The sequence below is a fragment of the Bufo bufo genome, chromosome 9 (genome assembly GCF_905171765.1).
Source record: "Bufo bufo chromosome 9, aBufBuf1.1, whole genome shotgun sequence".
In the NCBI taxonomy this organism is placed as follows: Eukaryota; Metazoa; Chordata; class Amphibia; order Anura; family Bufonidae; genus Bufo; species Bufo bufo.
In genome coordinates, this window is record NC_053397.1 from 62,426,441 (window position 1) to 62,439,047 (window position 12,607).

Here is a 12,607-nt window from a genome sequence, read left to right on the forward strand (position 1 = left end):
AGCCATTCTGCGGTGAATTGTGATTGTTAGATTTCTTTTTTTAGTGTGTAGAAATAGGAAAAAAAAGGAAAAAATATATGTCACAATTGGCATTCAGCAGGAAATTTACATTGTACTACAGTTATTTACGTGGTGTAGGAAAAGGAAATATATTTACGTCCCATTAGCTGTCCTGCAGTGAATTCTGATTGTTATATTTCTTTTTTTGGGGTGTAATTATAGGAAAAAGAATACATCTTAGGCTACTTTCACACTGCCGTTCACAGCGGGTCCGTATGATGTCTGCTCAGACGGATCCGCTCCTATAATGCAGACGTTTGGATCCGTTCAGAACGGATCCGTCTGCATTATAGTTTAAAAAAAATTCTAAGTATGAAAGTAGCCTGAACGGATCCGTCCAGACTTTACATTGAAAGTCAATGGGGGACGGATCCGCTTGAAGATTGAGCCATATGGTGTCATCTTCAAGCGGATCCGTCCCCATTAACTTCCATTGTAAGTCTGGACGGATCCGCTTGCCTCCGCACGGCCAGGCGGACACCCGAACGCTGCAAGCAGCGTTCAGGTGTCCGCTTGCTGAGCGGAGCGGAGGCTGAACGCTGCCAGACTGATGCATTCTGAGCGGATCCGCGTCCACTCAGAATGCATTAGGGCAGTACGGATGTGTTCGGGGCCGCTTGTGAGCCCCTTCAAACGGAGCTCACAAGCGGACACCCGAACGGCAGTGTGAAAGTAGCCTTAATTGACCTTCTGCATTGAATTGTGATTTTTTTTGGGGGGGGAGTTTATTAATCAGAAAAAATATATATATATACCGTATGTCCTAATTGCTGTTCAGTGGTGAAGTAACAATGTACTACAGCCATTTATGTGGTGTAGAAAAAGGAAATATACATACGTCCCATTAGCTGTTTGGTGGTGAATTGTAATTGTTATATTTCTTTTTTTGGGGTGTAGAAATAGGAACAGGAATATATCTCATTTGCCGTTCTGCTGTGAATTGTGATAAATTTTTTTTGGGGGGGGAGTTTATTGATTATAAAAAAATATATATACATATATACTGCATATATGTCTTAATTGCTATTCAGCGGTGAAGTAACATTGTACTACAGCCATTTACGAGGTGTATTAATAGGAAAGATACGTACATCCTATTAGATGTTTTGTGGTGAATTGTGATTGTTATATTTCTATATTTGGGGTGTAGAAATAGGAAAAAAAAGGAAAAAATATATGTCATGATTGGCATTCAGCAGTGAAGTTACATTGTACTACAGCCATTTACGTGGTGTAGAAAAAGGAAACATACGTACATCCCATTAGCTGTTCTGCAGTGAATTGAGATTGTTATTATTCTTATTTTGGGGTGTAGAAATAGGAAAAATAATATGTCTTAATTGACCTGAATTGTGATTAATCAGGAAAAAAAAAAATCTTAATTGTCGTTCAGCAGTGAAGTAACATTGTACTACAGCCTTTTTTGGGTATTATTTTAATCTAATTCTTTTATTATACAGTATGTCAGACAGACGGGCCCTTCAAATGGAACGGGAGTGGTCAAAATGTTTCTGTCACAGGCAGCAGAAGAAGGGGGGGTGGGGTGGCAGCTGGAGTCGCAGTGAGAAGAGGCCTGAGCTCCCGGTGTCATCTAGTGGTCGTGTCTTGATCAGCAACTTAGCGGTGCTTGAATGGTTGACTCAGTCTTTGACTTCATCGCAAGTGACATCAGACATCCCCAGCCAAGAGTCGGTGGGTTCCTCTGACACGACGCTTAGTTGGCATGGCCCGAAGCAGGCCCTGTGCCCCCACCTGTCCTGAACCTTCCTCTGTCATTTTCAGTTCCTCAGTGCGAAAAGTATTATATGCCGTAGGCTCTGCTCCACTTTTCAGTGAGGAAAAGCTACTAGAGGACAGTCAACAACTACTGCCCAGCCAAGATCTGGAAGAGACATCTGCCGCTTCCTCTGGTAGCCAGCAAAGTAGTGATGATGAGAGTTGTGTGATAGCAGGTATTGTGAGCGGTCCGCCTCTTGGCCTTGAGACCTTTGAGGGGGACATCAGTGATGTGCAGACAGTAGCAGATGATGATGTAGCTGATCGCACTTGGGAGCTGGGTGAAGAAGGGGCTTCATCATCATCATCAGGAGAAGAGGGTGGCAGCTTGCGCTTGAGGCAGTGTTTGAGACAGCAGGGTGGCAGCGTGGCAGTGAGTCAGCAGGGTGGCAGCAGTGGGAGGTCAGGAGCCAAACGCGCCGGGGTAGACCACCCGCTTTGCAGGAGCCTACTGGTCCGGAAAGTAGTGAGGCAGGGGTTCACGGAGGCAGTGGTAGCAGGCAGTCAGCGCAGAGTGTTGCGGGGAATATGCCATACTCGGCGGTGTGGCAATTTTTTGTTAGGCTGCCGGAGGAGGTGAACATGGCCATTTGCCGAATTTGTGTGCAGAAGGTGAAGTCGGATCTGCGTCAACACATGCAGCGTCACCATAAAGTGGCCTGGGAGAACCTTGGCTTCGATGTGGTGGTCCAGCCTGCCACAGGAACCGCTGCATCACCCAGTGGCACGCACCCAATTTCATGCAGTCAAGGATCCACTACCTCAACCAAAGTGAGCTGTCTGTCCTTCCCATCATCTGCTGGTCCTGATGCTCCTGATTCTCCTCCTCCTATTCCTCGTCAGTCATTCCACCAGCAATCGATCACCGAAGCAATTGCTAAGAGACAACAGTATGCGTGCACTCATCCAACAGCGCAGAAGCTGGATGTGCTCCTGGCCAAGTTGCTGGTGCTTTAGTCCCTCCCTTTCCAAGTGATGGACTCTGCACCTTTCAGAGAATTGATGGCTTGGGCCGAGCCGAGGTGGAGAGTCCTAAGCCATCATTTCTTTGCCAAAAAGGCAGTACCAGCCCTGCACACATATGTAGAACAGAACGTGGGCCAGTCCTTGAGCCTGTCAGTGTCTGCCAAAGTGCACAGCATCACCAACGTGTGGAGCTGTAACTATGGTCAAGGACATTATATGTCCTTTATGGCCCACTGTGTAAATGTGGTTTCTGCCCAGCCACACCAGCAACTTGGCCGGGTGACGCCGCTTCCTCCTCCACGTTCTCACACTGTTGGTCCTGCGACAATGTCTGCCTCTGCCTCCTCATCCTACACCATGTCCTCAGCCTCCACTGCAGGTACAATTCACAGTGCCCCTCCAGCATACCACATGTGCAGGGCATGGCGGTGTCATGCTGTTCTCACCTAGTTTGCCTAGGTCACACAGAGGAGGAACTGCTCCGCGTCCTTCATCAAGAAATCAAATCCTGGCTTTCTCCTCAACAACTCAAAATCGGAACCATGGTGACTGACAATGGGAAGAACATGGTTTCGGTGTTGCGTCACGAAGGGCTGAGCCATTCACCTGCATGGTATACATGTTCAATCTGGTTGTAAAGCGGTTCCTGAAATTTTTACCCCATCTGCAAGACATCCTGAAAATGGCCAGGAAACTTTGCATGAATTTCAGCCACTCGTACACCACAAAGCACCCCCTCCTTGAGCTGCAGCGGCAGAACGGCGTCCCCCAACATAGGCTCATATGCGACCTTTCCACCCGTTGGAATTCTACCCTCCATATGTTGGACCGATTATATGAAAAGAGAAAAGCCTTAAACGATTTCTTGATGATACAGGCGAACAGAGGTACTCTCCTGTGTAAATTTGATTTTAGCCACAATGTGGTCTCCTCCTTCTGCTGCTACCTCAACACTATGTCACTGGGCCACTCTGTGGTCTACTCATGCTGCTGCCACTTCAAAACTATGTCACTGGGTCACTTTGTGGTCTCCTCATGCTGCTGCCACTTCACCATGCTGTGGTATCCTCATGCTGCTGCCACATCACTACACTGTGGACTCCTCATGCTGCTGACACATCACCACTCTGTGGTCTCCTCATGTTGCTGCCACCTAAACACTATGTCACTGGGCCACTTTGTTGTCTCCTCATGCTGCTGCCACTTCACCACTCTGTGGTCTCCTCATGCTGCTGCCACATAACTACACTGTGGTCTCCTCATGCTGCTGCTACCTCAACGCTAAGTCACTGGGCCACTTTGTGGTCTCCTCATGCTGCTGCCACATCACTGCTCTGTGGTCTCCTCATGCTACTGCTACCTCAACACTATGTCACTGGGCCACTCTGTGGTCTCCTCATGCTGCTGACACTTTATCACTCTGTGGTCTCCTCATGCTGCTGCCACATCACTACTCTGTGGTCTCCTCATGCTGCTGCTACCTCAACACTATGCCACTGGGCCACTCTGTGGTCTCCTCATGCTGCTGACACTTCACCACTCTGTGGTCTCCTCATGTTGCTGCCACCTCACCACTCTGTCACTAGGCAACACTGTGTTCTCCTCATGCTGCTGCAACCTCACCACTCTGTCATCGGGCCACTCTGTGGACTTCTCATGCTGTTCCCACCCTCCCCACTCTTCTGATCTGTCAGAAGGAAGGAAAAATGAGACACACAACGGATCCTGTCTATGTAACAGCTTTAAGGCCTGTATGACATGGTCCATATTTTGCATCACACTTGGCTTATGATTTGGTAGCCAAAAGCAGGAGTGGGTACAAAACACAGAAGACGTGCAAATATTACATTCACATGTCATCTCTGTTTTGGATCCACTGCTTTCTTTGGCTTTAGCAATATTGATGGATTACTGACCAAATGCTGTCCGAGTAAAGGCGGATGCTCAACAGACAGGATCCGTTTTTTGGGGGTTATTGTTCTGACGGATCAGAGGAAGGGCAAAATAATCAGTGACGTCAACACAAACTTACTGCTGACATCCTCTCCATTCTGTCAGGGGGGCTCTACTTGTATAAGCATTTAATAGAACAGGTTCTGTAGACATCTATGTGGAATCCGCTGACGACGGTGTAAAAGGAGTGCTCTTCTTCTTGGCGCTAACATCGACCTGTAAGGCTGAGTTCATACTTGAGTTATTTGGTCAGTTTTGGCCCTGTGACTGCCCAAATAAGTGAAGTGTGCAGTTATTCTAAGAGTGACTCCTGTCATCTGCATTTCATACTGACTCACAGTATTGTTTCATTACCAAAGCAGACTCCCTATGCGTGTTACTGCAAGGCACAGTGTTCTACGCCACTATACAATCTCTCTGCAGCCAGGAAATAGATGTTTTTTAACGTGATTCGTCACAAATTAATTCAGATCGAAACAGATCTTTTTCGAAAAATTCGGTGAACCGGCCGAATCAGATTTTTGAGAAATTCACTCATCTCTAGGTTAGGGTGCACCCTAAAATAGATCAGAGTTTCCCTCCAAAGTCAAGCCTTGGTGCAGCAACCCCTTGAGGTGCCAGCTTAAAGGATAGGAGTGGTAGTTGATCTGATGAAGTGCTGTGTCACAGTGAACTCCCTCGGGCCATTGCTCCCTGAGGATCATTGCAGTGGAAATGTAGTACTGAAAAATGTGGCCAGAATTAAATGTTACAAAGTCTTTTTTTTTTTCTTCACTAACATAGAACTTGAAGTATATACAGCAGCAGCAGGCTTCAAGTGCAGTTCCTCTCTGGCACCAGTAAGGATATGGAGGCAGGTTGGTTGGTGGCAATTCCACTCTTAAGTGATACTGGCCTAGTGGTTGTTTTGTGATGGATGGCTAGGCTGTAATCCTACACCTAGCAGCAATGTCTTCAATGCTGATGGTAGCAGTTCACACTGCTGTCTGTAATCTCAAGGCTTAACTTGAGGACAATTGGAGTAGTTCTCACTTAAGAATCCTGTATCAGAAGCAGGAGCTTGTCAGTCAGCTTCTTCTTCTCTCTGTAGCTACACAGGAACTCCCCCTTTTGGCAGGGGACAAGACCAGCTCACTTCTACCAGATCGGAAGAACAGAGTGATTAGCCATGTTACTTGTCAACCTTTGCCAACCGTTTTTGTGTTGGAACTATGACCAGAAACAAACAGTAAAATACATAATACACAACGATATACAATTTGTAGTATCCCACTACTACCAAGAAGAGTGGTAATCCCTGTTCCTTGTCAACCTTTGCCAACCATTATTTGCTGGGACTATGCCAGAAGCAAACAGTAAAATACAAAATGCACAACAATATACAATTTGTGCTACCCCCCAGGTCTGGGGTACTATATTGGTATATTTGCTGAATAACTGCGTATTTGAGTGTTGTGACTGGTGTTGTGATGGCCAATTCTGGGACCACAGTAGTCAGCTCAAAAGAGTGCTACCTGAGGCACTGAGCATTGCTGGTTGGAAGACTGATAGTACCCTATAGCATATGAGCTAATTATCATGGAGTATGGAGGCCATGGATGCCAGTGCTGCCATCTTGTTTGCAGTAAACGATTTACTGCTTCTGACAGAAGCTTGTTCTTTCAAAAGATGTAGCTATTTCCTGAAAAGACTGAATTTATGGCTCAGTGATCCCAGCAGTGCAATTTCCTAATATGTGTCACTGACTTAGGAGTTTTTTTTTGTAATGTGACACTGTCCTTTAAAATTCAATAAAAGTGTACTTTGCCAGTGCTGTCAATACCATAGATAAGAGAGTCTTCTATTGCAATGTGTGAAAATGTCGTAGCTGGACCAATCCCTTCTTCAGGTTATTACACAATAACCATAATAATAATAATTGCCGTTGCAAAAACTGGCTCAGGCTGGATGATAGTGATCTGGTGCAGGGACAGACACTTTTGTCTAACTCCATACCAACTATTGGTTGGCTTATTTTGAGACAGAATATATGCTAGAATTGTGAAGCAATTTTGCAACAGAAGGTCACATCCTAGGTCATGTCCCCATTCCCATGAGGCCACACCCTTTTCCTGTAAGCCATGCCTTTTTTTGGACTAAGTGCAGAAACTTTCTCTAAACCTGGATGTGCCACTAGGCACACTCACATTAGTAAATGTTGGCCACTGTCTCCTGGAAAAGTGAATTTATTGGCTTAATACTCACTGTGGAGAATGCCGGTGTATACATTATAGATTCCTGGGAAAATTGGGATGTGCTTGTATATGGCAGAAATACACAGCCTTCTTCATAAAGACCAATTGCTGAATCAAAGAGACAAGCCTTTGTCGGACAGCTTTCTCCAAAACATTCACTTGTTTTCATTACATTAATACCCCAAATATCCGGGGAGCACCTAAAAAAAATGTATGATAACAAAATCAACGTTTATAACCAGCTAACACGTGTATCTGGTCTGGATTATGTTTTCAGGGGAATGTCCACAAAATGTTACGTTTTACATCCACTACAAAGGTACGGCCAAATGGTCAGGTTTCTGCATGCAGTTTCAAAAGCCAAAATCAGGAGTGGATCATAAAAGGAAAGGAAGTAAAAACACGCGCTACTGTTCATGTCCATACCGGCACTCAGTATCAGTAGACGGGTGTAGAACAGTTAGGTTTAGGTCACATTCATATCCTAACCCTTTAATATATACCAGTCCCTTGGAATTTTGCCAATGAAATGCTTTGGAACATTCTGACTGATTACCTGGGAACCCCCAGCTTCTTCCTTCCACAGAGCCGGTGTCACAGCCACTATCTCTGGCTGTGACCTTCCGTTCTTGCTTGTTTGGCGCTCCTCACTGAAGTTCTGTTCCTTTGTATTATTTGTGGTTCTGTATGGGTTAACTCCCCTGTATTCCTATTAGGAGTTAATCCTCTGTCTGCTCCATGGGTGTGGTCTCTCTGCTGCACCCATGGAACCTGTATATAAGGCTGAGCTTTCCTCAGTTCTGTGTCAGCTCTCCTGGTGTGTGTTGTCTTGTCCTGCTTTGCTCCTGGTGTGTACTCTCTCCCATGCTGCTGACCCATGGGATCTGTGTCTGTCTGTCTGTGCTCTGTGAGTTTCCCTACTTGTTCATTTGCGTCCTTTTTCCTGTCTTTCTGTTCTGCCAGTTGTGTTTTAGTTACTTTGTGTTTATTCTGATGTCTGTGTTCAGCAAGCCTTTGCAGCTGAGTGGCATGACAAGGCCATGCAGTTTACTACTGGTGGAGCAAGTCCTTCTCTGCTCATTGCCACTCCTGCTCCCTTGCATGAACTCCTGCTTGTGTTATTATTTGCCCTGTTTTGTATTTACCTGTCTGTTATGTTTGCCTATGTGCCGTCGGTACCTTCTGGTACCTGTTGTCCATTCGCTCCTGCTGTCACTGTCTAGGTCACGCTCCAGAGTGGACCCTGGCAACTTTCTGCGGCTAAGTCTAACCCTACCATCTAGGGCTCTAGTGAAAACCAGGAGTTGCTTAGTTACGCCCCTCTGGAGTATTACTAGACAGTGGCGCAGTGGGGGTTTTCTCCCACTGTGCTGACGGTACATAGAGCTCATGTTTTGTCTGTGCTGCCATCCATGTATGTTTGTGCAATAAACTCTTATGTGTCTGTACCTGATTTCCGTTTATTGCTTGACGACGCGGTGGTCTCTCCTGGGACCTCCAACTCGTGACAGCCGGGAAATCCTTCCATTTAAGGTGCAGCAGGGTGCCCTAGCTAGATTTGATGGATGGCTTAGAGGGGTTGTGTACTATAGAACATAGACGCCAGGCATATGTTAAGGCGCTTTAGGGTAAATATTTACAATTAGTCATGTAGACTAGTATTTGCCTTATTTTATCATATGTCTAATAACAGTGTTCCTAAAACTTAATTTTTAAAATCAGATATTTAGAAAGTCTCAATCGCACCATTAAATAAAGAAAATTAAAACTATCTGTTGTGTCGCTTCTTTTTTGCTATCAGGATTGAATAGACAGCACTGTTAGTAGCACAGTGCTATTACATCAGTAGTGGACTTAGAAGGCTCAGAGGGGTGGCCCTTATCAGGGCGAGTACTCTGCTACCTGAGCGTAAAGCGTAACTTAGGCCAAGTAGGGGCATTTTAGGGCAAGATACCCGGCTCGGCAGTTGGGTACCCCCTGTGACCAATGCTCTATTAAGAGGTAAGACCGTTCCTTTTCTAATTTGTGCACTGGTTTAAAATGCACCACTTGTTGCGTCTTGTTTCTGTTATTTATCTTTTGGGCATTTTTTTTCTTTAATTCAATGATTAAAAGTATTACTGATAATCTACTGTCTAATTGCTTCTGAATATAGGTTGCCCAAATTGTGAATCCTACTAACCAAAAATGACCTTGGTTGTTTTACTGTCTGTCCCCAAGAAAGTAAAAAGAACAGATAAGACTTCTCCTCTTTTTTAATTCATTCCTGGTTTTGGCTCCAAAGCTGCATGCAGAAACCTGACCATGTGGCCGTACCCTAACATACCAAAACCAACAGCAAAAATTCTGAAATTGCTATTAGATCGAGCCTTGCATGCTTTTGACATCCTTCACTTTTGGTAGCTTAATTCCTTCCTGACAGAGATTTCCATTTTTGTGTTTTTTTTATGTTTTTGTTTTTTTATTACCTGCCTTCCCAGGGACATACGGTAACTTTTTTTTTTTTTCCTATTCCCACCATGTTTTATCGGTTTCATTTTTACAGTGTTCCAAATGCGGTAAAACTGACCTTCATTCTCTGTGTCATCGATACCACATATTTATAGTTTTTCTTGTGTTTTAATACTTTAAATAAAAACTTTCAAAAAAAGGATTTTTTTTATATGCATTGTTATATTCTGACCCCCATAACTTTTTCATATTTACATCTGTGGAGTTGGGATAGGACTTATTTTTTGTGAGGCAAACTGTAGTTAGTATTCAGTGTGGTGTGTGTGTGTGTGTGACTTCTTGATCACTATTTATTCAATTTTTTGGGAGCTAAAGTGATGAAAAAACTGCAAATCATCCATTTTGATTATTTTTTCCGTTACAGTGTTCACCACATGGAATAAATATTTTTGGGGTGTGACGATGCCTATAATCTTTATTTTTTTATTTATTTTTGTTTTAATATGGGGAAAGAGGGATTCGATTTTTTTTTTTTTTTTTTTTTTTATAGTAACCCAGTTCAGCCTGTTCACGCAACTGTATGAATGAGTCCGCATCCGTTGATTTGCTGTCCGCATCTGTAGTTCCGTTCTGCGGGCCCACAAAAAAAATTGAACATGTCCTAGGCATTTTCTATGATGGTGGTGGTATGTGTGGTCCACAAATTGCGGAGCACACATGGGCCGGTATCTGCAAACACCACGGTTGTGTGAGTGTAGCCTTATCTTGCAAAGCTTCCTAAGTCCTTTTCCATGCCAGTGTTACCCAGTGTTTTACCACTTAGTATGTTAGGGGGACTTTTATTTTCCCTTTTCATGTGCATAGCCTTACATTTGTCAGTGTTAAACCTCATCTGCCACTTCTTGGGTAAGCCTCAAATCTATCCAGATCCATCTGTAGCAGAATACTTTCCCCTTCCATGTTAATTACTTTACACAGTTTAGTATTGTCTGCAAAAATTTATATTTTACTATTTATTTTACTTTACTTTTTACTTTTACTTTTATATTTCTAAACATTTTTTTTCCCCTTTTTTTAAGTCCCAAGGGAGATTGCTTATGTGAGCATCTGATTCCTTCTCCTATAGACTGCAATGAATTTGCTATGTTCCTATGGAGCCCTGCCACAGCATCAGATCCTTCAGAGGGTTTGAGGACCAAAGGAGAGGAGCACGAGCTGCTATAGCAACTGGTGTGGAGGAGCCGTTCAGACCATGGAAGAGCAGTACTGCCATGAAAAGACCTCTCAGGTGTCATCGTTGCAATTGACTATGGCTTCTGAGGGGTTAAAATTACATGAATTGTAGCTATGGTGCGACATCAGCTCCTGTCCCGACTTCTGTCATACATATACAACGGTGGTGTGGGAGAGGTTAATGGGGTTTACAGGATTAGAAAACCATGACTACTCTCTTCCAAAAATAGTGCCACATCTGTCTACAGAATGTTTCTGGCATTGCAGCTAGGCTCCATTAATGTGAATGTTACTGTGCTGCAATACCACATACAACCTGAGGATAGGTATGGTGCAACTATATTTCCATCTGTTCTCTCCTTTTCCATGCTGTGTGTACTGCACCCTTTGTCAGTAAGGTACTACACAATGAATTTATAACCGCAGATTCAATTAATACGGAGGAACTGAGGCAAAAGAGTCTTCATAAGGTGAAATTATTCAATCATAGCACCGCCCCTAATATTTTGAGTACTGGTCTACCATTTGCACATCCTAGGATGCATACCTTGTTGCTTCCACTTTGCTGCTTCCGGAAACATAATAAGGTTTATCTTCATTGTACTCATCATATACACCCCATCGAAGATGTGCCCACTCATGGACAAACACTCTTCCTAGAAATCAAAAGAAATGTACAAGACATAAATATCTTTATTTACACAAATTAAAATTTCCTTAGATATATGTAATCTCTAGAGGTAAAAAAAAAACATTACATTTATATCAAGTCTATCTATGATCAGATCATTTCTATGAAATCCACCCAAAAAAAAAAATAATAAGTTGCATTTTTCACTATATAATGAATGCATTCCATTTCTTGAACCTGAGATGCCTCTTATTCGTAAGTGAATGGAGAGCAGGTGTGAGCTGCTCTCCCTTAATATGGTATTACTGGTGTTCTGAGCATATAAAAATATAGAAAACTACCTATATATGTTTGAGTGCTCACCAGATGATGTCACCATAGATCAGAAGTAGTTATTTATCTGTCACGGGGAGACGGCGGCGCGCTCTTCATTCGCAGCGCTGCCGGCATCCCACGCATACAGTGGAGCGAGGATGCGGTCAACGTCCTCGTCTCCATGGGGACCAGGGGGCGGGGAGGACCCGGCCGCGCATGCCTCCTCAGCGTGGCCGGCGTCCTCCGTCCCCTACACAACGAGCAGCAGGGGATCTGAGCGCCGATGTTATTGAATCGGCGCTCAGCTGTGTTATGATCAATCAGAGTCACATGACGCTGGCCACGTCACGTGACTCACCTGTAGGGGTTATTTAAACAGGCAGCCTGCTGGCCACAGGTTGCCTATGATTGGTCTTGCTACCCTCACCAGCATTGTGTATATCCTGTACTGTGTGTTTTGACCTCGCCTCTGTGTTTGACCTCGACCTTGTGACCTTCTTGGATTTGACGTGACCTCTTGGCTTCTGACTTTGGATTGTATTGACCTGGTTGTTGTATTTTTCCCTGTGTTCCTGCATGACCTCCTGGCTTTGTCTTTTGCTTCCTTGACTCTGTTCACGTTTTTTTTCCTATATCTCCTTTAGGCCCCTGCACGCATATAATTTAGGGACCGCCGCCAAGTTGTACGCCATCAGCTAGGATGAATTGTGCAAGTAGGTAGGGATAAAGGTGCGGGTGGATTTCAGGGCTGCACTCTTCCCTCCCTACTGTGACATTATCATTGTGAGGCATTACCTTGCCTCACATCGCGTTGCACTTTTGTTTTGATGCTTTCAGGGCTTGCTGTGGGCAGAATTATTACTAGAGATGAGTGAAGTATTAGAAAATTCGATTTGGCTGCTTCACCGAATTAAAAAACAAAATTTGCTTTGTAATGAACTAGTTCATCACGAAGCGCATTTCTTTGTAAGTAGGGGGAGCAATAACA

General features: G+C 44.2%; 1 protein-coding gene across 1 annotated transcript in view; it reads right to left on the reverse strand.

Moving 5' to 3' along the window:
- LOC120979789 (calcium-activated chloride channel regulator 1-like) overlaps window positions 1-12,607 on the reverse strand; it is a 76,431-nt gene that overhangs the window by 49,593 nt on the left and 14,231 nt on the right. The window contains exons 4-5 of the mRNA XM_040408746.1: window positions 11,221-11,329; window positions 7,000-7,189 (exon numbers count right to left, since the gene is read on the reverse strand). Of these exons, the coding sequence (XP_040264680.1) occupies window positions 7,000-7,189; window positions 11,221-11,329 (299 nt within the window). The remainder of the gene's footprint in view (window positions 1-6,999; window positions 7,190-11,220; window positions 11,330-12,607) is intronic.